We start from the raw sequence: 26719 nt of genomic DNA on the forward strand, positions 1-26719 counted from the left end.
CACACACACAGCTTCGAGGGAACATTGCCGGTACCCATTCCTAACTCTGTTCCACATGTGTTATGTTTCCTTCAGGATTAGCTAAATAAGAGAGGATTATTTTCCATTTATTAAACTGCATTTAGCTACTCTTTCGTATCACATTTACTTTGGGAATGCACCAATTGGTCCACATCCTGTTTATGCAGGGCCCACTTTTAAACGGTAAATTGCTGAAAATGTAGCCATATATAGCGCTTTTCTGTGTCTTGCACTCCTTTGCATAGATTGAAGCATCTGTGTGTTCCTGTTTTGTTGAGTGTATCTGTCTGTGTGGCTGTTGAAGGCTACTGAGAGTGTGACCTTCACAGTTCACCAGAGGACCATCTATTACATTTGTTAGGTTATGCGTTTTTGATATTATTGCATCCTCACTGGCACACTCAGTCCTTAGTGTGGGCTTACCCTGCTCCATACCTTGTTAAGGATAAAGAACTTACAACCTGGAAGTAGATTATATCTCCCATAGTGAGATACAGAGAATGGTTGCTTACCAGGGTAACTCTGGTTTTCTGAAACCCAGGTGATGTTTGGTTTTCACCTCCAAACAATCGCAGTCAGAGATCAGGTGAAAGAGGAAAGAGCAGAGAGCGTCAAAATAAAAGGGAAATTATGGGAGCAAACACCAGAGTTTAACAATTGTTCATCACTAAATACAGTACAGATATTTTAATAAGGAGAGGTTATTTGAAAGAATGAAATTGATTTACTGATGAACAGAATTTAAACAGGTGATTTGCCGTTAGACTCAGATGGCCTATCTCAGCGGAACAGAACCCCGTCTGTGAAAAGGATTAGAGCAGGAGCCCCGAGAGCCTGGAAGCTGGTGGTGGAATGGTTGAATGGAGCATGAGTGATGAGATGAGGCGTGTACAAGGAAGAATAACCGAGGACACAGCATGAATGCTGATTGGCCTGGAGAAGGTGATTGGACTAGACCACTTCAGGAACGCCTTTAGCCACACCTCACCAGGTGTAGACAATCGGCAGTTAAACCTAGGCAACACCTGAAGACAACTGCATTTCCACTGTAAGGAGTGTAAGGGTTGCAATGGGCTGTAACAAAGGACAAGCACAGATGAGTCCACTATCATAGACTGGAACATCATTCATAACTTTTTATGTTATAAAGGGGGTGGCAGTAGAGCTTCTGTGATTGGTCACATCAGAGAGTGCTTGGTTGTCAGAGAGTTACCATAGTAACCAAAGGTTTTAAAGATTGCAATATAGCTATTGTTGTCCAGAGGGGCCGATGGTGCGATATGGCAGCCTGGCTTCTGTCAGTCTGCCCCAGGGCAGCTGTGGCTACAACTGTAGCTGCCTCCACCAGTGTGTGAATGAATAGTGGCATTGTAAAGCGCTTTGGGTGCCTTGGAAAGCGCTATATAAATCCAATCCATTATTATTATTATTATTATCAAATCAACAAAATATTAAAGAATCATTAAATATGTGGAATAGTTCATTCTTTCCTTTTTTCATCAGTGGTTTACACACTGGCTTGCAGGCAAAATGTCACTGGTTCGATTGCAACCGGAGATACAAATCAGGGTTGTGCCTGGAAGGGCATCTGGTATAAAACTCTGCCGTATCAAAAGATGCTGAGCTATCAGGTGTGGTGACCCCTTGTGACAAGGGAGCAACTGAAAGTGAAACAGTGTTTTGCTTTGTCTTTGTGTAAAGTGTCCTTGAGTGTTTTGAAAGGCGCTTAATAAAATGTATTATTATTATTATTATTATTATTAATGTTTTGTATAGAATCATAACAAAATGTGAAAAGTTCAAAAGACTATGCGGCTGTTTAGCTGTGCCTGTCCGTCTGCCATCAGCTGAGAGAGATGCCGGTCAACTCTCTGGAGAAGCCGTGGACGGTAGACCCCTCTGAGGTGGCAGAGCGGCGGGATCTTAGGGACAGTCGCCTGGTGTTCAGCATCGATCCACGCGGCTGTGAAGATGTAGACGACACGCTGTCTGTACACAAGCTCCCCAACAGAAGGCTGGAGCTGGGAGTTCACATTGCTGATGTCACTCACTTTGTCAAAGAGGGTTCGCTCACAGACTTGGAGGCACGTTCAAGGTGAGGAACTGGTTGGAGTGGTTGGGTAGAGTAGGTGGGATATAAAAGGATAAAAGAAAATTACAGCATCTTGCATAAGTGTTCAGAGGAACTTTCAGAAGTACAAAGAGGCAAGAAAGTTGTTGCCTGAATTAATGTTGCATCAGCAGCATGCCTTGTAGCGCAATTATAAATAACACAGAGGGCCACCTTAAATAAGGCTCGTGTCTGATGTGAAGCATTAAGCCTTAAATGTCTATCATTTAATCACATGTAGAAGGACTTCACAGGGTCCATGATGGCTTTGAAAGTATCACTGGCACCAGGAATTGAACCAATGGTCAGCACGTTGTTGGTTCAATCCCTGGTGCCTTCGGGCTTCATGTTAAAGTCACCTTGCACAAAATACTTAACCCCCAAATTTCCCTGGATGCATCCATTAGTGTGAGTGTGCATGTGAGAGAAAATGCTTAAAGGTATAGACTAACGCGCTGTATGAATATGTGTGCGAATGGACGAATGCTGGTCGTGCTAAAAGGTGGTTGGGGTTCTCATAGTAGAGAACTGCTACACACAGAACACAGTGGTCCATGTTGTTACGAAGAACTTGTGCTCATTTTGAGTACGATGCCATTAACAGGACAGGGGAATGTTTCCGCTGTGGGAAAGCCTGAGTGATTTTCACTGTGGCCTTCATAAACATATATTACTACGGGACATGGCAGCCATACTTGTACACAACATTCAACCAGAAGGTCATGCAGCAAAAAAAGGAAAAATGAGTCCGCTTCCAACTAAATTAGTTTTATTCTACTGAGTGGTAGAAGTAAAGAACAGTGTGTCACACATCATTTGTTTTCAGATCCCCTTTGTACAGTTACGGGTGTCAGGAAAACACCGGAGGTCACATGATGGCATGTGACCTTGACTACCTGATGTTAATGGTTTGTCTATAATTGGCTTTCAGTGCATCTTATTAATAAAGAGGATGATGATACAAGACAGTTGAACCACAGTAATAGAACAAGAAGATATTCATCTGTGTTTATGTCCAGATATATGCACATGTTCTGATTTATTTATTTATTTTGTGCTGTATTGTACAAATGAATAAAACTGAGTTTAAAATATCTGCAGTAAATGAAGTGAAGGTCGGGGCTGCAAAAGTAATGCTTGCACTTGATCTCCACAAATTTTCCTTCCTGGGAACATGCAGCGATGACACCATGTGACAGGGAAGCAGCCCAAAAAAATTTGTGTCACAGCTGAACGGCCGACAAATCTGCAGCAAATGCATTCTGCTGTCATCTCGGTGTAATCTCGCTATAATCCAAAATCTCTACGGAATTCTTTCAGCACCTTGTTGAGTCTTGGAAGTGAAGAAAGGAGTGTTCAGAAGGCAGAAGTGTCTAACCCAGTGCTAATAAAATGTATCTGATAAAGTGTAGTCTGCAGATAAATTAGTAAGAAGGTCCATGAAGTGCATGTCGTTTTTTAAAGGCAGCAGCAGCAGCAGCAGCAGCATGTACAGAAGATGATTGAGAGCCGAGTGAGGAGAGAAACTCCGTGTAGACTGTTAACAACGTGCACTTATAAAATAATACTGAAATCTTACTATATATTTTTTATGTTGTGATTTTTAATGTAGTTTTGGTCCTCTGCTTTCTCTCTGACTTACTCTAAAATTCCATTTTACATTTCATAGCTGTCCACAAAGCAGCGTGCAGATCACCCACCTGTCCAGCTCGCCTCCACACTTTAAAGAAGTAAATTAAAATCTCATGATTGTGGTTTGAAGCCTTAAATTCTATTTCAGAAAATGGGGAATATTTATTAAATCATAAGAAAAACATTTTGCTTATTTATTTCATCCTTCCTGACTTATTAATAAACAGAAGGATGAAAATGACAAAGGTGGAACAAACTCTGAATATTTAGTACTTATTTTCAAATTATGTCTCACTTTTGATTAGAAAGAAGATGATAAAGCTGCTGCTTTGATCTCATTGCCTTTTTATATTTATTATGTCACTTCTTAAGGGCTACAACCTACTACCTGGCAGACCGCAGGTACGACATGCTGCCTGCTATTCTCAGCGCAGACCTTTGCTCACTGCTGGGAGGTGCTGACAGGTTAGTAGACTTCCCATCACACGTTTCATTTTCATATGCTTAAAATGCATGCTAGTTGTGTAACTGACACTTTCAAATTCAGGTATGCAATGAGCGTGCTTTGGGAGCTTGACGCAGAATCCCTTGAAGTCCAAGAGGTCTGGTATGGTCGTACACTCATCCGCTCCTCCTATCAGCTCCACTACGAGCTGGCTCAGGCGCTCCTCAACGGAGAACAGGTTGAGGTAGCGGAACTGGCCAACCTGGGTCCTCAGGAAAAGGGTTCTAAGCTAGCTCAACTCACTGAGGCACTTGAGATGCTCACACATGTAGCCAGACATCTTCGGGCAAAGAGGGACAGAGGAGGAGCGCTGGAGCTGGAAGGAGTGGAGGTATGATTGGTTTCTTGTATCTTCATAGAGTATTTTGTGTGTTTTGGTAATGTGTGTACTTAACAGTAAGACTATATAAATAAAGACTGCAAACATTTAAGGTTCATGTTCTTAATTGAAAGCGTAAGCATGTTATAGCTGAGTGTCTAACCCTAACACATCGTCATTACTGACATCTAACATATGACACAAAATGATTCAATGAATCTGAAGTGAATCAAACAAAGTAAACCGTGCACATAGCTTCAGTGGAGAGAAATCCATTCTGCACATTAAAAACTGGAACCACTATCTTTCTCGCACATTTCAGCTGCAGAAGATTCTCCCTTCTAAGCTTCTGTCTAAGTGAAAGTTTGACTTAACCTCTGTGTTTGGTCATTTTGTCAGATGACATCATGGTTAGAAAATTCAGTATCAGTCACCCCGAGACACTTCATACAGCCGAGGGGAGGAAATCAGGTCAAAAGACACCTGTGGAAAAGGGCCAGGGATTAATGATAACTAATGATTAAATGGAGATTGGCCTATAAACATGTAGTCAGTGATAATGATGACAAAGAGGTGATGATGATTAGGGCTGCCACGATTACGTCGACTATCAAAATCGTCGACGACTGATTTAATAGTCGACGCGTTGTTTGAAGCTTTGTAAGATCACAAAAGACGCAGGAATAAGTAGCAGGATTTAAGAGTGTAATAACGGACTGAAACAGAAGATGGCAGCATTGCATGTACAAGGATGCCAGCTGCCGTTAAACCCCGAAGAAGAAGAAGAAGAAGCAGCTGTGTCCCAGAATTCATAGTGCGGCCCAGCTCAGTTTCCAACAATGGCGGCAGCTAGTTAGTTTTAATGTTACTCTTATTATTCTTTCTGGGTCACAAAATAAACGTTTAACATATTTTCAGGCGAGAATGTAGCTGTGTAAACCTCAAATATCGGCTCAGTTTATCAGGACACCACATATTTTCAAAAGCGCTCCGACGTTTTCGGAGACGTCTGTTACCCACTAGCTCGATAGCGAGCCGGGGGCTAGGTCACTAGCACGGTGAGAACACCGGACTCCCGGCAAATTGTTTTCAAACCCACCGCCGTCTTTCGCTACTCAGGTTAAACATGATATATAAGTCACTTAGATAACTTAAAAATGTTGTTGTTTGGCTTTTTTTTTTTTTTTTTTTTTTTTTTTTTTTTTAGTATTTTATTTGTTCCTGAGTAAATCGGTTTGTCTGAGATTAAAGTTATAGTTTTTACACAGCTGAATAAACGTCAAGCAGACAGCTGATTATCAGAAGTGTGAGATGCTGGAGAATTTACTCCGGTGTCCTGTTATAGTTTAGATAGCAAGGAGTTTATTAAACTTCACCGAAACAATCTGCAAATTTCATTAAAATTGAATAAACTATCATCTTGTCTTTATTTTTAGTTAGCACCTTAAAAGCTTAAAGCTGTAAGCTAATGATAGTTATATAAGAGCAGATGCTGCTGGTGCAATAAGCTGTAGTTTTACGTCCAGTGGATGATGATCTGATTAGTCGACTAATCGCATAAATAATCGGTGACTAGTCGACTATCAAAATAATCGTTTGTGGCAGCCCTAATGATGATGTTCGGCGTCATCATGAGAATCCCCCAGCTGCCACGGTCTATTGCAGCATAACTAAGGGAGGATTCAGGGTCACCTGGTCCAGCCCTAACTATATGCTTTAGCAAAAAGGAAAGTTTTAAGCCTAATCTTGAAAGTAGAGATAGTGTCTGTCTCCTGAATCCAAACTGGAAGCTGGTTCCACAGAAGAGGGGCCTGAAAACTGAAGGCTCTGCCTCCCATTCTACTTTTAAATACTCTAGGAACAACAAGTAGGCCTGCAGAGCGAGAGCGAAGTGCTCTAATAGGGTGATATGGTACTACAAGGTCATTAAGATAAGATGGGGCCTGATTATTTAAGACCTTGTATGTGAGGAGCAGGATTTTGAATTCTGGATTTAACAGGAAGCCAATGAAGGGAAGCCAAAACAGGAGAAATATGCTCTCTCTTTCTAGTCCCTGTCAGGACTCTTGCTGCAGCATTTTGGATTAGCTGAAGGCTTTTCAGCGAGTTTTTTGGACATCCTGATAATAATGAATTACAGTCGTCCAGCCTGGAAGTAATAAAAGCATGAACTAGTTTTTCAGCGTCACTCTGAGACAGGATATTTCTAATTTTAGAGATGTTGCGCAAATGGAAGAAAGCAGTCTTACATATTTGTTTAATATGTGCGTTGAAGGACATGTCCTGGTCAAACATGACTCCAAGGTTCCTCACAGTGTTATTGGAGGCCAAGGTCCAGAGTAAGAATCTGCTTAGATACCATATTTCTAACATGTTCAGGACTCAGTACAATAACTGAATGAATTTAGACGCAGGAGTCTTCCAGGTCTTTATGTTTAGTTTGGTTTTTTGCTGTGTTATTTACAGAATTACAGATGGATACCATATATTTCTTTTCATCGATAATAAATTATAGTACGGTCTAATAGAGACGTTATTTTTAAAATCAGGCGTCTAAGCAGAACACGTTCCTCAGCAGAAAACATTTTATCAGAAAGTCATTTCAGTGAGAATATTGGAATAAAGAAACCAAGCACTCCACTGTGAAACCACTGACAGTTTTCACATTAGATCACAGCCATTTATCTACAGCGGCTGGTCGGCCATCTGTTAAAACCTCATATGGACAATTCCTGTTGTTCTATAAGATGCTCTCTAATAGGATGTCTTGGATTTATTTATTATTCAGTTATTGCATTCCTGTTATGGCTGTACGCACACAGAATATTGATATGAAGTAAAAATGATTCTCTCGGGTTGCTTCTGGGATAGTGGAAAAACCAATATATTTCTAAAAGTGTGTTTAATGATTGAGCTGCCACCCAAAAATCAAGTTCTTATCTTGACAAAGCTGGATTATTGACCGCTGGTGAAACATCTGTTGTCCTGAAGGATAAGGACAACAGATGTTTCATCTTGATCTATTATATAAAACGGCCAAAACTGTGTTCAAATCCAAACTTTCTGGCTTCTTTTGGTTCCTGCTGAAGTGCTTTGGGTCCCCTCAGTTCATCCTTAGTCTGAGAAAAGTTTTGTTCTCTCTTTAAGGCACATTTCCTTTGAGCTAACTTAAACTCTGATTGGCTGTCCACTATAAACAAAAAGCATGAACAGCAGATCGGTGGAGTTTCTGTGCCCATGAGCAGAGCTGTGTGCCTGTTAGGGATATGTGTTCTTACTGGTATGATAGAGAGCTGAACGTAGGAAAGACAGTAGACTGTTTTCAGGTTGAGATTCATTCACATTTGGTTCTCCGTGCAGCATTTGTTCCGGTGGAATGGTGCATGTTCAACTGAGTTAAAGTAAACTGTAGTAAAATGTGGCCCATTTCATTGAAGTCACATTAGAAGCATTTTCCCTTTTCAGGTGGGTGCCCAGCTGGATGAGGAGAGGAACATTACGGCCCTGGTCCCTCGTCAGCCCCTGGAAGTCCATGAGACCGTGGCAGAGTGCATGATTTACGCCAACCACTGGGTGGCCCGCAAGATCCAGGAAGCTTTCCCCAACCAGGCCCTTCTAAGGTGTCACCCACCACCACAACAGGAGCTATTCAACCAGCTGGTGGACACTGCAAAGGCCAAAGGTTTCACCATTGACACCAGGTAATGTTTTTGACTGTTCAGTATAGAAACTGAGGAAATGCATATTGTAGTCCAACGCACATCATGTTCAGACACACAAGTGTGTGAACCTGAAATGTTTGATAACACGGGGACACACTCAGGTGTCACATGAGCAGTCAGACAAGAAGAAGACATGTTCCTTCAGCTCAGGTTGAGGTTGAAGCCAAATATGCTTCCAAACCAAAGACTAGAACATATGATGAAGCATATCTTGCCTTTGGCTTCAGCTTCACAACAGCTGTCGTGGCAAGGTCGGTCTCCCCGACAGAATTAGTTTCCCCTGCGTCGGGAGCACACGCTGGGCTGTCCAAATCACGGACAAACAGGATCCCACATTCTTGATTTTCAGTTCACAAACACTTCTTATAACGACTAACTACTCCTGAAACTTTGGAGGTTTTAGCTCTTTACACAGTAAAGTTACAGGATAAATATAATTATCAGGCAAAATGTCCTTCGTTTGTTAAAATAATCCCGTCTGATACCACGAGAGGACAATAAATATTTCATTTTCTGTTGTAACCCTTAAACTGAATGGTAATGTAACGACACTCAGGTTTCACTTTTTTACAAAACTAAAACATCACTACTTCCACGTCTGACTGTTTGTAATGGAGGCGGCGTAACCTGGATCCACACTCCGTGCCCAGCGAACGCTCGCCACGCAGGGGGAACACATGCTGTCGGCGATGCCGACCTCGGCACAACGCTGATCCTGCCGCAGTTTGTTCCCCGGTTCAAATCCCGGACAAACAGGATCCCACAGCTGTTTATGCTTTTAAACCCGTTTTGCACAGAGAGCAGTGTTGAATATTCTCACACGGGAACAAAACAAACAACTCAAATAATTAAAGATGGTTTGTTTTTCTGTTTTTTAAAAGAGGCAGTGATTTATTTAATTACAACCTGTAATCTATTACAGTTAACTTTTATTTGTTTAACTGTTTACAAAAGGTCTGAGGATCTGAGGCGTGGAATGAACTGCAATGGAGTTTGAAAACAAAATATGAATGTGCGGTTGGAGGATTGTGGGGGGGGGGGGGGGGGGGTTAAACCAACAGCAGAACCGGTCCCAGGACAAGAGACATGGTGATGCAAGTAGCTTTGTGTCACTGACTGCTGAGATGAGAGGCCTCACTCATCCCTGGTTTCTGGCTCTGTTCCTTCAGGTCCAACAAGGCTTTAGCTGCCTCACTGGACCGAGCTGTGGACCCACAGGACCCCTTGGTGAACAGGTTGTTCAGAATGATGGCCACCACTGCTATGTCACAGGCTCTGTACTTCTCCACTGGTGCTCATCCTCAAGACCAATACTACCATTATGGTACGATACCGCTGCACAGCTTTTATTGGCTGCACTAGAGTTTCAGTGTGACTGTGGGTCAGTCCATCCATCACACGTCTGCACACACTTGTCCAACGTCTGTTGTTTGTGAAGAATTATTCGACTGAGAACTAGAAAGAAGGCTAACGTGCTGATATTTGCTTCGTTGTCGTAGGTCTGGCTCTGGATCGCTACACACACTTTACCTCACCCATCCGTCGGTACGCAGACATTGTCGTGCACCGCCTTCTTACCGCAGCCCTGCACATGCAGAGGGGCGTTGTATCTGGTAAAGCACCAGCCAGTAACAAAGAAGTGGAGGAAATGGCTCACCATGTCAACAGCAAGAACAGGGTCAGGGGTGTTTTATTGTTTGTGTTTTTCAATGATTCACCTCTTACTCTATTAACAGAAGCTGTGCTGACGTCTGTGTTTCATTTGCAGGCAGCACAGGCAGCCCAAATGCGATCCACAGCACTGTTTCAGTGTCTGTTTTTCAGAGAACGAGACCCTCAGACAGACCCGTGCTGTGTGGCTGACGCTGTTGTCTACTCCATTCGAGACAACGGTGTCTTGGTGTTTATCCCAGAGTAAGAACCTTCAGTCCTGTGTTTTGTTCTGCAGTCTTCTTCTTTTCCTTTGTTTAATGGAGCTGTACAGCAGCTCACAGACAGCCAACCACTCGTGTATTTTTAATAGACGAATTCAAAGTTTATGACAATGAATGAATTTGTTGGAAGATGTAATTGCACGCTAATCAATGTATATTTAACAGTATACACGCTAGTTTTATTTTCTCTTAAAAAACCTCAAAATGAGTTTTAAATTTACTAAACTAATTCCTTAAACATTTATTGTGAGCAGGGAAAATCGGCTAAAACCCCGAATCTTTTCTCTAGCAGGCTTTAAATAAGTTAATTGCATTGCTGAAGTAGAGTCTGTGGGGAGGGACGGTGCTTTGGAGCCAGCCTTGTGTTTGTGGCACTTCTACGTTAGCTTAGCTAACCTCTGGAGGTTGCTGCTTGTTTATTGCAAGGAAAGTGTAATTTAATAACATCAGTGTTCTCCATGCTTGTGGTGTTACAGGGATATGCAATATTAACAGTTTATTAAAATGTAACCTGTGGTCATTTTGAGAAGGCTGTAGAATCCATGTAATGATTAAAATCACAGGGCGCAAAGCAGGTTGAGTAATATCACTGAGTAAGTAAGGCTGCCTCTGACCACAGCCATGTTGTTCACAGGTATGGTGTGAGGGGGCCTGTGTATCTGAAGAACAAAGAGGGCCTGGTGGTGGTAGCGGGACAGGACGGCAGCTGTGATTGGCAGGGTGGCACTGTGCGAAAATACCCGGACCGCATTACCACCACCTCCAGCTGTGGCACCTCCACCTTCAAACTGTTTGACCACATCACCGTAAGTCACAGAAAACGCTAATCAATCATTTTAGAAGGTTTCCAGCAATGCAGCGCCTAAAGGCGACGATTCCAAATATATGCATGAGTGTATATGAATCACAGGTTCATACGACTACTGGATCTTTTGTGGTCCAACATTAAGAGACGTTTTATGATCTTGTTGTGATAAAGTGTTGTGTGGTTGCTGCTTTGTTAGCTAATCTCAAGGTAACAAAACGTCAGTAAGATGAATGAGACGAAAATGATTCCTGAAAATAAATCATTTAAAGTTATTCAGTTTATTGTTTTTAAATATTATATGAAAACAAAAACATAAGTGTGGGGGGGGGCTCTCCTCCAAGACAAGAAATGTAATGCTTCCAGTTTGTGGCGTTTCTACACAAACCTTTTTGTAAAGGGAGATAAAAAATGACAGTGGGCGGTAATTGTCGATTGTTTTCACATAAACGCCTTTAAACGCTGCACGGTCGCACTCTCTCTCTCGCACTCGATAAATGATCCATTGTTGCTCTGCACACGTTTGTTACCACAAACGTCGCATGCACTTATGTCATTGTCATGAGACACTCTTGCAAACAAACTCACGGTTTAGTAACACAGTAGAGCAGCGTGTTTACGGGACAGTAACAGTAATCTAATTACCTTTTTTGCAACAGTAATCCCTTACTTTACTCGTTACTTGAAAAAAGTAATCTAATTATGCGTTGCTGCCCATCACTGGCGTCAAGTTATATTAAGTTCAGGCATGTTACACACGATGATTGTGAGGAATAAGTGCATGTGATTTAAGCAAAAAGAGCAGGAAACATTACCCTAAGGTTAGCTAACAAAAAGAAACTGAAGTAACGGTGTGTTATTCTCACATCTTTGGCTTTAAGACATGAAAAAGTGACAGAGTACTGCTGCTTCCACTGTTATCAACATCTTTTCTTTCTTTCATGGATTTATCCTGGGGTCATAAATGCCAAAGGGCAAAGGCAATGCTAACAACATAGCTTACTGATGGATGATGATGGATGACACATGTGGCCAAAACAAGATAGAAAGAAACATTAGCCCAAACACAAGTTGTCCACCACAGCATTGACTGCTGTCAAGCTATGATCATATCAAACAAAGAGATGATGATGATATTCAACAAACAAATCAACAAAACAACAACCTCACTGTGACACTTGACCGAGGTCACAGTGTTAATGAATGTTTTTCTCCCCCTCTGCTCCAGTCTCCACGTCGTGTGAATGTTAGAAAGCACAGTAAAGAAAGTTCGTGTACGGATGGATGAACGTTTGTTACATTGGATACGTGTGTGTAACATACGTATCCAATTTATCCTATTTATGAACAAAATTGTGGCACAGTCGGAAACTTCTCCACTCTACACCACTGTCTACTTAGCTGTGACGCTGCGCACAGTGCTGAGAGGACTGCTGTTATATATTACGTCACAAACCTTAAGTGGGCCTGTCTTTGCATAGCATTCCATTAGACTATTTTCAGTAGGTGCCATTACTGTGTAGTGATCGAACTGAGGAATACTGTGACTTACGTTCTCTGCTCTCTTCAGGTTCGTATTTCTGTCCACTCTTCAACTTGCCACGCTGACCGTCTAAACCTCGAGGTCATCAGCAACAAGCCTCACCACAGTGCCAAGTCCCAGCAGCCCAGCCCTCAGGGCCGCAGTCAGCTGGTCAAAGAGGTGGTGCGTCAGAATGAAGAGGCGCTGGCTCAGGAGAAGACAGCCCGGCGCCCCAAACTCTCCAAAGAGGAAAGAGAGTTTCGTCAGAGCAAAACTCCCAGTCTGTACTCTATTCTGGAAGAAATCAGAGAGTTGGCTCTGATGGATCTGGAAAGGGCTTCACGCCTCCCGGCAACAACAGCATAGAAACGCTGTAGCCCAGCTTTACCTCCAAGCAGACACTTGTGAGAACTGCACGCTGTGCGCTAACAGAACGGTGATCATTGAAGATCACTCGTGCTGAGTCATCCAGGTCATTCTTGTAGCTCCAGATTGTGTGTGGACAAACCACACGAGTGTGTGAAGTCACAGGAAAGCAAACACAATATTAAGTAAAAACATGTCCCGCCATCTTTTTAGAAACCAGAGTCAAACCGAATCAGTGGATACGTTTTGTAAAAGTTAGTTTTTAAAATCACATCAAGTTAAACTTAGTTGTAAGGAGGATAGGGAACGTGTTAATGCCAGTGAAGTGTCAGCAGTTACTTTGACAAGACCTAGTACTCACTGCAAATGTGGTTCAATCCTGCAGGAAACTAGTCAACTGCAGCAGGTTAAAGAAGTCTGGTAACAAAAGGCTTTTCTCTCAGCACCAGTGATCTCAATATCTCACTGGTGGGATCAATGTCTTGTGTAAATTAAATGTCTTGTGTTATAGAACCATTTTTGGTGAGTTCACACATATTGTACTACCTGTGACCACTTCATACAAAACCCAGCACGAGTATTGTTCTGGAGATGATAAAACGTCCACTCGTCCATTTTCTTCTGCACGTCCTGGAATCTGTCCCAGCTGTCATAGGGTGAGAGGCAGGATACGCCCTGGACAGGTCACCGGACTGATAAAACTTCATGTCACTCATTAGCAGACTTTAAAATAAACCCGTAGAGTAATGAACACACCTGAGGTTGGTTGTATTGGAAGTGATGTATAAAACTAGGATGTATTTATCTTATAGTTTGTATATCAAGAGCCTGTATAGAAGACACCAACACCAAGGACCTTTTTATTGTTTGAACTGGTAAATAATCAGAACCGTTTTTTGGTTTGTGGATTTTAAGATTGTTTTCTAGAACTATGAACTGTACATAACTATTTCAATATGTGTGCAGTGGCCTGTAATTAAAAATGGTGTTTTCATTAGCGCAGATGGAGCCACTTCATCGTGTTGCGTTTCATGTCCCTGCAGTAGCTTAAGAAAGAACTGTTCATAATTGAACGAGCACTTAATGCTTGGAAGAGGGTGATGGTCAGTTGACAGCTCACATACTACACACACACAGAGGCCTTTTATAGAAACATGTTTGCAACCAAAATTCTGCCAATAGTGAAACTGGAGAAAGAAGATGCATCAGAGCAGGAACTGTGGATCAGTTCAAATATTTTTCTGTAACATTAGATACCAACACATGGTAAATACGTTTAGGATTTGGACTTTTAAAAATAAGAAAAACATTTATTTCCATTGATTATAAATGTCTTTGCTAACCCAAAGCTGACGTCACAGTAGGAACATGTGCTCAAGATATAAACCACCAGAAATGCACAACATTACTCGAATGAGCAGGCACGAACATTGGGAAACCTTTAAATCTGCTCACTGCCAAAGCTTTTCAGCAGAAACTGCTGCACGTGAACTTTAATCCCCCTCTACACAGTCGTTGCTGAGCTGTTGCTCAGGGCTGAGGCCGGTCTCAGCCTCAGCGGGCTCAGAGTCTTTGGGGGGAAGCGGGCTGGTTTGTTGCGTGGAGGTGTTGTTGGAAGGCTCGAGGTCAGGATCTTCTACAGTTTCATCTCCATCAGTAGAACCTTTGATGACATTTGGTGAGGATGCAGCTGGAGGTTTGTCTCCTAACATGTCAGCAGTCTGAGAGGCTGAAGGGCCTGAAAGGGTTGAGAATTAGAAACAGTGATGGTTTCAGTCAACACAGACACACTCAGTCTACTACGATTTATAAAAGACAGGCAAAGCTGAGATAATGAAAAATGAAACTGTAAACTGCAGGGTTCAAACTCATTGTTCAGGGTCAAATTTAAGCACTTTAAGCACTTTCAAGGTCCATTATCAAGCTTTTCCAGCACATTACCAAAAAAACAGATTGCATGTTCCACTTTGCATCACCTCAGTAAGACCATGTAAAAATTAAAACAAATCGTCTTAGGTTGACTTAAATGTTCTTTGTTCCTCTTTTGTTAAAACAGAGAAAAATGCACCACACAAAAATACTGAAAAAGGAAATGGTTGTCTTATATGCATATAGTGCACAAACTCAAAAAACTCATTTCTCTCAAAAATGCAGATGTGCAAATGTGAACAAATCAACTTGTTAGAGATGCTCATCTCCACTTGGAAAAAACAACCACACAAAAGAAGAAATCTGCACAAATGAACAAGTCTGCTCATCAGATATTGATGCTTCTTTCCTACGTGACACAACAACAGGAGACAGATGTTTGGTACTTTAACTAGTTAAGCACCCACACCACCAAAAATGAAACACTAGTTAAGTGTCGGACTAACGATTAAAGCTTTCACTTGAGTGAAGTCACTAATATTACTGCTACTGCTAAGTAATGTTAGCCAAGTTTAAAGCACACTGCATAAATCACCATGCCATAACTAACTGCTGTGCTAGCACTGCCGTACTCTATCACACTCAGTGCATTTCAATCATTTCTCCAGCAAGTTTGATAGCTAGCAAAATAATAATCATAGTTTTAAACATTAGCCTGTGTTATGAACACATACTCGAAATTATTTACTGTCATGTGACTCAAGAGTACAAATTCCTTCAGTGTCGTTTTCCAGAGGTGTGGACTCGAGTCACATGACTTGGACTCGAGTCAGACTCGAGTCATTAATTTTATGACTTTAGACTTGACTTGAAAAAATGTTCTAAGACTTGTGACTTGACTTGGACTTTTACACCAATGACTTGGGACTTGAATTGGACTTGAACCGGTTTACTTGAAAAGACTTGATATTTTACCCCAAATATAAAATTTAACATGCATATTATATAGAGATTGAAAATGTGACGTCATTCACGGGTAGAACCGCAAAGGATTCTGGGAACTCGTGGCAAGCGGTACTAGCGCACGCAGGCTTTCAATTGAAATCAGTCACACAGCGATAAAAAGAAACACAAAAATGGCAAGAAGCTGTTGTATTATTAACTGCAATAGCCGGTCGCATGACAGCCACGGGAAGCCGACGGGTAAAGAGATCGGTTGTTATCGGATTACGTCGTTGAAGAGAAATTGTTCGAGCCATGTTTCCGAAGTAACAAAGACGCGACGGGTGGCCTGGATTGCAGCCATTCAAAGAGCAAATATAACGTCCCAGAACACTCCAGCTCACAGGTTAGTCTGCTCCAAGCATTCCCACAAAGGTCAGTCTGCTGTTGTAGTTAATGCGTCATTTTCATAACATAATTGGTGATATAGGTTACAAGCAAGTCTGGCGCTGAACAGAAATTGTCGCGCTATGCTCCTTTATTTATTGTGCATAAATAGTGAATTGTCCTGACACAATATTGCGTTTCGCTTCTGTTATTATGGTACATTGACAAAAACATATGCTTTTATTCACAGGATAAAACAGTTGTTTTGTATCACTAATTGCCCAGTACGATTACAGCATACAGTATTATTGTCACTGCTACATTTCTGTGATGCTACCAGAAATTATTTCCACTACTAATTAATTACCGTTAAGCTCAAAGGTTATATTAATAAACGGATAACGAATGTGTATTTATGAAGACTATTTGTGAGACTGGTAAACTTATGATACGTACGATGGTCTTTACTTTCTACACGGTGCATTTCAAGGTCCTGTACCCATCCGTCGGTAAACTGTACCTGGGCTTGTTGCAGTGACCGGAAGTTACTAAACTTCACGAGTGTATGCACTCACAAGAACCGTATAATTATAAATATGCATATAAATATGCTACGATGAGATAGCTGACTTCATCTAACTAGCAAATGTTGTCCAGGCTACGTTGGTGATGCAGTTTTTTTAATGTATATGATATTTTTGTCATGCGATTTTAAAGCCGGTGTTGTGCCAAAAAGTGATTGTCTGCCAAAAACTGATTTCCAGTGTTTCTGTGTATTTTTTACGTGTAATATCTTTACGTATGTTCGTAAATAGACTTCGGTGAACAGGGGATACAAAGGGGTTACATAAAGAATTAAAAAATTATCTGTTTTTTAAGTATCTTTACAACTTGTACTTACATTATAACCAATCCGGTCCTTTATCCCCACTTAAAATATTTTTACAGAACTATTGTAATATTTGCTGCCATTTCTGCTGTCCTGTTGGGCAACTTACTCTTACAAAATACATTTTTAATGTTAATGAGATTTTTTTTACTGCATAAATAAAGGTTATATAAAAGTCGCTGCCAAAAACTGATTGCGGCTTGTATCTTGCTACACGAATGTTGTTTGTGGCTCAAGATGACTTTATGTCATCCATAAGGGATGCATTTGACATATGTTTAACATATTATAGCCCAACAAGTTACTTATAGCACTTTAAATATGAGCAATCGCTTTTTGGCAAATACCGGAAATCAGTTTTTGGCAGACAATCACTTTTTGGCACAACACCGGTCCTACAACCGCATCCAAGAATAACATGCAGCTTATCTCAGAACTGTCGGTGAAAATTATTCTTGGAGCTAGGTTTAATTGAGCTGCATTTTAAAGAGGTGCAATTTCACAATTTGTGTATATTTTCTAAGTTCACTATTTTGTCATGTGTTGAGAAAAACACAGATTTAAAAATTACATGGTCTAATATTTACATTTAGCATAACTGCAACATACTTTTTTTTTTTTTTTTAAAGACTCGAAAGGACTTGAAATTCAAAGTTTCAGACTTGTGACTTGACTCGGACTTTTACACCAGTGACTTGAGACTCGACTCTGACTTGCCTGACATTACTTGAGACTTGACTTGAGACTTGAGGATAAAGACTTGAGACTTACTTGAGACTTGCAAAACAATGACTTGGTCCCACCTCTGTCGTTTTCCATCGAACACTCATTAAAACAGCACGAACCCTGAAACTGCTTATTAAAATAATATGTATGTAAATAATAGTATGTTGCATTATAAAAAAATTAAGCTTTTGACTGCCCTCCAGAGTTCACGTTAACTTCAGATCTCTGGAAGCTACACTACCCCAACGATGTCAGCTGTTTAGTTTCTATACTGGACAGAAAAAAAAAAGGGGGGGGGGGGGGGGGGGGGTGGATTGGCTCCTCTTAAGGAGGACTAATAACTAAAATGTGAAAGTTTAAAGTCGATGAGTAAATCATGCTCGGGTAATACAATGGAAACGGTCTCATATCACCATCTAGTGTTATAAACTGTAAACATTTTTATGGGTGAAGGCTCATAATAGAGACCGATCAACAGGTCATTTTCTTTTCTATGGGTCTCATTTAAATCACATTACATCATTTCTGCGGTAAATGAGGACCCTGAAGAACGATTTAATGTCACTGTTAAAGATTTGTAGACAATAGATCGCAGACAGCTGGCTCCGCTTTAACTAAAGAGGAAGTAAAAACAGTTTGGATCACAAGTGTAAGGCAAAAACAAAAATACTACGCCTAATTGAAGCTGACATCAGACAGGCAGTAAAGAAATCAATGTTTTCTACATGCTTTGCCTCTTATTACCAAACTCCACACTAATGTGAGGAATCTCTGGTGGTTTGGACGAACTGTGCAATACGGGAACTCGTCACTCGACCTTCAGGGTTTCTGGTGGATATATACACTAGATCCACTTCACTATATTGTAAGGAGTATTCACTCACCACCCATCATCCAAATCATTGAATTCAGGTGATCCAGTAACTTCCACAGCTGTATAGAATCAAGCACCTAGGCATGCAGACTGCTGCTACTAAGTGGAAGTGTTTGGGAACGACAGCAACTCAGCCATCAAGTGGTGGATCACGTAAAATCCCAGAGTGGGGGTCAGTGGATACTGAGGCGCACAGAGGTTGCTAATTTTCTGTGGAGTCCATCGCTCCAAACTTCACGTGGTCTCCAGATTAGCTAAAGAACAGTGCACAGAGCTTCGTGGAATCCATTTCCATGGCCGAGCAGCTGTAGTCCAAGCCTTACATCACAGAGTGCAACGCAAAGCAATGGGACACAGCGGTGTAAAGCACGCCGCCACTGGACTCTAGAACAGGAGAGATGCAGTCTATGGAGCGACGGATCACAGTTCTCAATCTGGAAAGCCGATAGACAAGTCAACTTAGCAGTTGCCAGGACAACAGAGCTCCAGGTTTGGTGGCAGGGGGATTTCGGTGCGGGGTTGTTTTTCAGAAGTTGGGCTCAGTCTCTTCGTTCCAGTGAAAGGAACTCTTAATGCTTCAGCATACAAAGACATTTTGGCTCCCGACTTTAAGGGAACAGTTTGGGGATGGCTTCTTCCTGTTCCAGCATGACTGGGCACCAGTGCACAAAGCAAGGTCCACAAAGACATGAACTCTGGCATGGGAGTCCTGACCAGAACACCACTGGGATGAATGAGAGCAGAGACTTGGAGCCAGGCCTTCAACATCAGTGTCTGACCTTACAAATGGTCATAAACTCCCATAAACACTCCCAGAAGAGTTGAAGCTGATATAGCTGCACAGGCGGACGTCGTGAATGGGATGTCACTCGAGTTCATATGAGTGTGGGGGCAGATGAGCAAACACTTTTGGCAATATACTGTACATTCAATGTTTTGCTTTTTGTATTTTCATATAAAGTTAATACACCAATGAAGCTAGATGATCCTTATGAACCTTCGCTGGATGTTTTGTAGCAGAATCATTAATTATTTCTGTTATATTGTGTCCCAGCTGTATGATACATTTTTGCCATTCTTACCAATTTGCTGCTGGCGTGCGAGCCTCTTTTCCAGGGCCCGCTGTCTGTTCAGCTCAATGCGTTTCTGCTGCTCTTCGGTCAGAGAGGGAGTAGGTGGGGGAGCGAGGGCTTCGGCAATCTGCCCTTGGGGAGCATTAATAAAACTCTCTCTGCTGAACAGATCAGGATCCCCAAATGTTTCCAGTTCACGTTGTACCTCTTCGTCACCAGCACCTGAACACAATTTCAAGCAGTGCTGATAATTAAGTCCTGTGGAATATGGCAAGTATTTCCTATGTGCACCTGCAGGTGTGAATCCACCGTAGGGCTGTTCGATACAACGATATATACGGTTTGACGATATAAAAACGTCTATTTCATTTTACGCTATCGTTTGTTTCGTGGTGTCGCAAAATAAACTGTTTACGGCAATATTTCTTCATGGTTCTGATGTCACTGTAGTAAAGTTCTCTCTCTCTTATATTTAATATAACCACACTACGGACAGACAAGCGCCTGTTTTTATGCGTTGTCGTTAGCAACAACGACGGTAAAACCATCGCGTGTCCGCTTGTTTATGTTCCACATAAACCTTTCAGAATAAAGCTCAAGATCCTGTTGAGGCTTTTCAAAATAAACAGAATCACGTGAAAGAGCAGATTGTTTACGGATGAGAAGTAAAACAGAGCCGCCAGGTGCTAAAAAATAAACCTTAGACTCAAACGTTAGAACAGGCTTTCCCCCGCAGCACGCCGTGTAATAAATACTCACAAAGAAAACAGCGCCGTTACAACTCATGTCTAAAAATGTATCGTTTCATGCATCGTTAAAACACTCGACTCCAGCTACATGACGCGCAGCTGGAAACACTTCACGCAAGTCGAGATTCACAGAATTGACAGAAAATGTTACATTTCTGTGATTTATATCGTTATCGGACGATAGAATTCTTATATCGGGAGATGAGACTTTGGTCATATCGCACAGCCCTAGTCCACCATATCCCCATCAGTAATGATTTTTCTTCTTACCATCTGTACTTGTAAAATCTTCATGTGTCAGGGGCATGTCCAGTCGTATTCGTTTAAGACATGTCTATAGAAGAATGAGTAAAAAATTACAAATTCTGAACATTAGGAATCCCACACGCTTGCAGGAAATATTCTACTGCTTCCTCTCACCTGCACTTCCTTTTTGCTGCCGAGCCTTTCCACTTTGTCAATAAAATCTTCAAATTGCAATTTGGGGTACAACCTGTGGGCCCAGTTCTCCATCTTCTGCATCAGCAGCCGCAGGTCTGCAGCCTAATGGGGCAAACATCAAAAACAGCGAGTAGTGATATGAAAGAGGGCTGTGTGTGATAGGACGCTTCTTCTTCCCACTAAAAAATGACTTCCAGTCATTGGAACAAAAGACATCTTAATTTGGTAAACCAACCTCTGGTTCCCCTCACTCATTTTTGACCACGACAGAAAGGGCAACTTTTGACCTTTTAGTCTCAAACCAAATTTAGGACATCTAATTAAAAGCTGACAGGCCAAACAGATTTAGCTCAAAAACCAATGTTCATTCACATCTGGTAATTGGTGGGACAGATGTTATCATATCCTACCTCGTGTCCTTTGCCTTTGAACTGGATATTGTCAAAGAGAGTGCCCAGAGCTGGAAGCCCTCGATCTGATATCAGCCTGGGAAAAAATATTAAGACTAAGTTAAACCATTAATGGATTACAAGCAGGGTTAGCAGCACATCCAGGCGTATTTGGCTTATCCAATTCAGGATCGTGGATGGCTGAAGCCTATCCCAGCAGCCAGGTCGCCAGCCTGTCACAGGGCCAACACAGACAGACCCTCTGAATGGAAATGTCAGTGCCTTCAGATGTACCATGTTCAGAAGGCAGTAGCTTGTTGGGGGGGTAGGGTGTTTGGTTTTCAGGGTGCCCACAACCTTTCTTTTCCCACCTGTTTGTACATAAGGCAGTATAATGAGAAATAGTCAAATTACTCCATCTAAAAAAAAAAAAAAATTGATATATATATATATAAACACCCAGCACGCCCCTGCGGGCGGTTTATCCTTCAAGCTCGGGTCCTCTACCAGAGGCCTGGGAGCTTGAGGGTCCTGCGCAGTATCTTAGCTGTTCCCAGGACTCATTCATATATATATATATATATATATATATATATATATATATATATATATATATATATATATATATATATATATATATATATATATATATATATATCAAAGTTGCAATTAATTTGAATATTTTATCAAATGAAAATCTATGTTTTTCTTTAATACAGCTTGCAAGTTTTATCCTAAGTATAATCGACGTTCTTACTTAAAAGCTTATTTAACATCCTTTGATTTAGTATAACTTAGTTCTGTCCAGGAACATTGTGAACAGAACAGTAACAGAGGAGTGCCACTGGGACACCCACTGGGAGACTACTGGGAACGAGCCTGACTTATGGTTGGCAATACTAACCAGGTTCACACTATAGGTGTACAGAGACTGGAAACATCTTTCTCACACACATCCAGGGATGTCTCCAACGCTCTGACAATTTTCAGTCTGGGAATTTTGCCCATCCAAATGATGAAAACAACAATGGTATTAGAGTCTTTCTTCTTTAAATGACTGGCAGAGTGAAGCTGCACCATCATCACACAGATGCAGTCATTTGTACCCGCCGCTAAAGCGTAAGAAGACGCTGCAGTACTCTGCGAAACGACAGGTGTCGCCACTCAGATAATATCACATCACTTTTTTTGTGCAAAGTTCTTTCCACAAACTTACGTTTTCAAACATTTGCAACAACTCTGTGTGTCAGTGTGTCTCTGAGCCTCTGTGCACGATTATTAGTGAAACGGTGATAAAAACCAGTGCAGTCACAGACTCGTGTTCAACCTGGCTGCAACACTGACAGTCTGCACACGTCAATCAATGATTTTGGCCTCCTTGTGTCCCAGCTCACACAAGATGACATCAAATTCCTATTTAAATGCGCATTTTAATGCATTTCAACCCTCTGTCGTGATATAAATGTCTTTGCTACCTGTGGGAGTCCAGCTTGGGTTGGGGTCTCTTCACGCCTCTCCTTTTAGCAGTAGGGACATCAGCCAGCTGTGATACCTCACCTTCATCTCCTGCATTGAAAACACATGACAACAGGATGTGTTTCTAACTCATTCTGTTGGCAGCGTGGCAAACTTCAAGCTTATCTTTAAATCCAGACAAATTATAGACTGGAGGTTACAGAAGAAATGTGCTGGTTTGAACAGTATCTGATAGGTTTCATTTGCTCACGCAAACAAAAACATGTGTGTTGTTATTGTTAGAAACATCCAGTCTCAGAGAGATGCTGAAAAACCAGTTCATGCATTTGTTAATTCTAGGCTGAACTAACAAATTCATTATTATCAAGCTGTTCCAAAAAGCTTTGTGGAAGGACTATGAGAGGTTGTATTTCTCCCACATTAGCCTTTTTTCCTGAATCTTATTTTTCTATGATTCTTCATTAAACCATGAATTTAAAATACAAAGTTCTGAATCATCACATCTTAAAGACCTCATAGTAATCCTGTAAGAGCACAGCAGCATCTACCATCTGCAAAAGGGTCTCCTTCCTCCTGGCCTCCCCGGCCTGGGGAGTGTGGTGGTGGGAGTGGGGGGAAAGCTTCATCCTCTATGCCGTCATAGTCAGGAATGTCCTGTGGGCTATTTTCCTGTGGGTCAACCATGGTGAGTCGGTCCTGGAGACAAAGTAAAAGACGTGTGAGCCCCAGTCGTCAACAGCATCAGCATTAAGTTACATGAATTTAACTGCAAGTTGAAAAAATGACATTTATTTCTGTAAGAGTAATTCTTTACTGTGTTACAACATCAACATGAAAACCTAAAAAACTGGCATTTACTTTTTTCTTTTTTTACATCAACAGGAGGAGCTGTACAGACACTCATCCCACCTGGAATTATACCCCAAATTCAGAAATGTACTATTATGATACATTAATGGTCCATTATGTTTGTTTCACAGTTATATACATAATACAATTTATAGATTTGTATATATTTACATTCTATCAGGGATGAACTGGTTGTGAACCTTTGAGCTGATAATGACATTTAAAAGTTACAATTTGGATGAATTATTACTGCGATACTTCTTTTGGACTCTGTAGTACCACAGAAATATCATTAAAGTAACAGGTTTGTTTTAAAGTCTTTCAGCTGTTCCGTAAGCATCATCGTCATCATCATTTATACACTTTAAAAACACACCTGGCAGACCGAAGTGCTGCACAATACAAATGTAGTAATAAAATAGCAAAAAACAAACATAGCAATAAAGTAAACTCTTGAGCCAAAATGATGTGACACAACTAGGGCTGCCACAAACGATTATTTTGATAGTCGACTAGTCACCGATTATTTATGCGATTAGTCGACTAATCAGATCATCATCCATTGGACGTAAAACTACAGCTTATTGCACCAGCAGCATCTGCTCTTATATAACTATCATTAGCTTACAGCTTTAAGCTTTTAAGGTGCTAACTAAAAATAAAGACAAGATGATAGTTTATTCAATTTTAATGAAATTTGCAGATTGTTTCGGTGAAGTTTAATAAACTCCTTGCTATCTAAACTATAACAGGACAACGGAGTATATTCTCCAGCATCTCACACTTCTGATAATCAGCTGTCTGCTTGACGTTTATTCAGCTGTGTAAGAACTATAACTTTAATCTCAGACAAACCGATTTACTCAGGAACAAATAAAATACTAAAAAGCCAAACAACAACATTTTTAATTTATCTAAGTGACTCATATATATTTAACCTGAGTAGCGAAAGACGGCGGTGGGTTTGAAAACAATTTGCCGGGAGTCCGGTGTTCTCACCGTGCTAGTGACCTAGCCCCCGGCTCGCTATCGAGCTAGTGGGTAACAGACGTCTCCGAAAACGTCGGAGCGCTTTTGAAAATATGTGGTGTCCTGATAAACTGAGCCGATATTTGAGGTTTACACAGCTACATTCTCGGCTGAAAATATGTTAAACGTTTATTATTCTTTCTGGGTCACAAAATAAGAGTAATATTAAAACTAACTAGCTGCCGCCATTGTTGGAAACTGAGCTGGGCCGCGCTATGAATTCTGGGACACAGCCTGGTTCTTCTTCTTCGGGGTTTAACGGCAGCTGGCATCCTTGTACATGCAGTGCTGCCATCTTCTGTTTCAGTCCGTTATTACACTCTTAAATCCTGCTACTTATTCCTGCGTCTTTTGAGATCTTACAAAGCTTCAAACGACGCGTCGACTATTAAATCAGTCGTCGACGATTTTGATAGTCGACGTAATCGTGACTAGTCGACAAATCGTGGCAGCCCTAGACACAACACAGACACAAAAGGAAATCTTCTACATTGTTTTGCTGTTCACACAAGTTCTAATGCTACCCTTTGTTTCTGGAAGGAGACGATTTTCTGTCCAGTATTAAAGTTCAAAGAACAGGGTATCCGTCTCCAGTGGGCTGCTAAACAAGTTTACCAGAAAAATCAGACCCACGGTCATGTTGTGTCACTTTGAGTGATTAGTCAGCAGCAATAACAGGGAATGACAAACTGACAGACTTTGGATATAAAACAAACAATTTAAACATTTAGAAGTTAAACATCTTCTCGGATTCCTTTTGCTGCACATGTCTATGTATGTATTTGCTGTACAGTGTCATTTGTTTGGAACATTAATCTTGATGTATACATAAACATTTGATTTAAAAAACGTGTTTAAAAATGAACACTGACACAATTAAACAACACTGGTGCACGGTGACTGCAAACAGAAGCAGCTGCTTGTATCCTCCTGTGGATACAAACCAGCAAGAACTCATCAGATCTCTGTCACTTACCATTAATGAAGTTTGGCTTTTATTAATAAACAGAGAGCACGGATATCGGGCAGGTATCACTTCGTCTGGGCCCTTAATGGGGTCGTCCGTGAAGCGGACACGTCAGTAGCTCGCAGGCGCAGCCACAGGAAGGTGGCAAACTAAACAGGCTGCTGATCGGACCCAAACCGCTCGGCTCTGCAGGATTTCACGGTCAGAGCCGCAGCAGCAGGACACCATGATGTTAGCGGCTACAGTTTAGACAGAACCAAACTGAGAGACTTTGGGTAAGCTATGAATAATGTAAGCTAACTGCTGTCAGATGAAGGAGCTCTAAAGTGTGACAAGAACATGACACAGCAGCTCTGTTTAAAATGAAAGGAAACGTTATTGTCATACCTGTTATGAGCAGTCGACAGAGAAACACGACAACTTTCAGCTTCAGCCGCTGAGATGCGCCTTTTTTCCCTCCACAGGAACGAATGAACGCCTCCTTCCTCGTGGTTGTTATTAGCGCTCAGCAAACAGCAACATGGTGCATTAGCGCCACCAAATGGACAAGTCAAATTCTGTCAAACAATTTCGCCTGAAAAATGAAATATGGCCTGATAGCTTTCACCCAGGGGCGATTCTAGGATCAGAGCTTTGGGGGTGCTGAGCACCCAGAGAGCTGCCCAACCAGGCAAGATCAACTTTACTCATCACGATGAGACGTCTTCCCCGTCTCGTCAGTCCCTGCATCCCTACATGTCTCCAGTCGTCCTCTGTCTGTCTCCTCGGTGCATTTAAACCCCTGTACCTCGCTGTCCTCATCGTCTGTTGTCCTCGCCCCATGTCTGTGCAAGTCTGCAAATTTCTTTATTAAATCACAAGATTCTTAACTTCATCAAGTCTCTCTGTGCCTGGGTCCTCGTCATGATACATGACATCACTGTTTTGCAACTTTGCCTATGGTACAATGGATGAAAAGATCTTTACTGCAGATACTACTATGGCTCTGTAGATTTTTTTACATTTTATTTTCACCTATGTCGCCTCACCTTGACTGGCACATCTGTCTATCACTTTTTGGTAGTCAACTCTCTCAAGCAGTTAAACGGTTTCCGTTGTGCCTGTCACTGCTCCCTGTCTGTTT

General features: G+C 41.4%; 2 protein-coding genes across 3 annotated transcripts in view; one reads left to right on the plus strand and one right to left on the minus strand.

Annotated features, from left to right (window-relative positions):
- Positions 1–13920, plus strand: part of dis3l (DIS3 like exosome 3'-5' exoribonuclease) — a 31364-nt gene extending 17444 nt beyond the window's left edge. The window contains exons 10-18 of one of the 2 annotated variants that reach the window (XM_080885582.1): positions 1869–2116; positions 4136–4228; positions 4311–4599; positions 8053–8288; positions 9479–9633; positions 9809–9987; positions 10078–10223; positions 10878–11049; positions 12619–13920. In XM_080885582.1, coding sequence (XP_080741708.1) covers positions 1869–2116; positions 4136–4228; positions 4311–4599; positions 8053–8288; positions 9479–9633; positions 9809–9987; positions 10078–10223; positions 10878–11049; positions 12619–12936 — 1836 coding nt within the window. In that variant the 3' untranslated portion in view covers positions 12937–13920. The remainder of the gene's footprint in view (positions 1–1868; positions 2117–4135; positions 4229–4310; positions 4600–8052; positions 8289–9478; positions 9634–9808; positions 9988–10077; positions 10224–10877; positions 11050–12618) is intronic. The other variant, XM_080885583.1, reaches the window with a different exon arrangement.
- Positions 13921–14218: 298 nt separating this feature from the next.
- On the minus strand, positions 14219–26112 carry tipin (timeless interacting protein). Its single transcript, XM_080885587.1, has 8 exons — positions 25984–26112; positions 23300–23447; positions 22751–22841; positions 21297–21372; positions 20866–20988; positions 20716–20779; positions 19706–19918; positions 14219–14674 (listed from the first exon to the last, which is right to left on the minus strand). Exons 2-8 carry the CDS (start codon positions 23433–23435, stop codon positions 14430–14432), a joined length of 948 nt encoding a protein of 315 aa, XP_080741713.1. The 5' UTR covers positions 23436–23447; positions 25984–26112; the 3' UTR covers positions 14219–14429.
- Positions 26113–26719: the final 607 nt, after the last annotated feature.

This window comes from Rhamphochromis sp. 'chilingali' (assembly GCF_963969265.1).
Source record: "Rhamphochromis sp. 'chilingali' genome assembly, chromosome: 6".
Taxonomy (NCBI): domain Eukaryota; kingdom Metazoa; phylum Chordata; class Actinopteri; order Cichliformes; family Cichlidae; genus Rhamphochromis; species Rhamphochromis sp. 'chilingali'.

Bases quoted from the DNA above. Each gene is read 5' to 3' on its own strand.
- tipin (XM_080885587.1), bottom strand. From the start codon at position 23,435: ATGGTTGACCCACAGGAAAATAGCCCACAGGACATTCCTGACTATGAC. The intron at 22,842-23,299 runs GTAGATGCTGCT...TTTTCAATGCAG, and splicing joins AGGAGACCCTTTTGCAGATG to GAGATGAAGGTGAGGTATCA. The intron at 14,675-19,705 runs GTAAGAATGGCA...CAACCCTTTCAG, and splicing joins CGCACGCCAGCAGCAAATTG to GCCCTTCAGCCTCTCAGACT.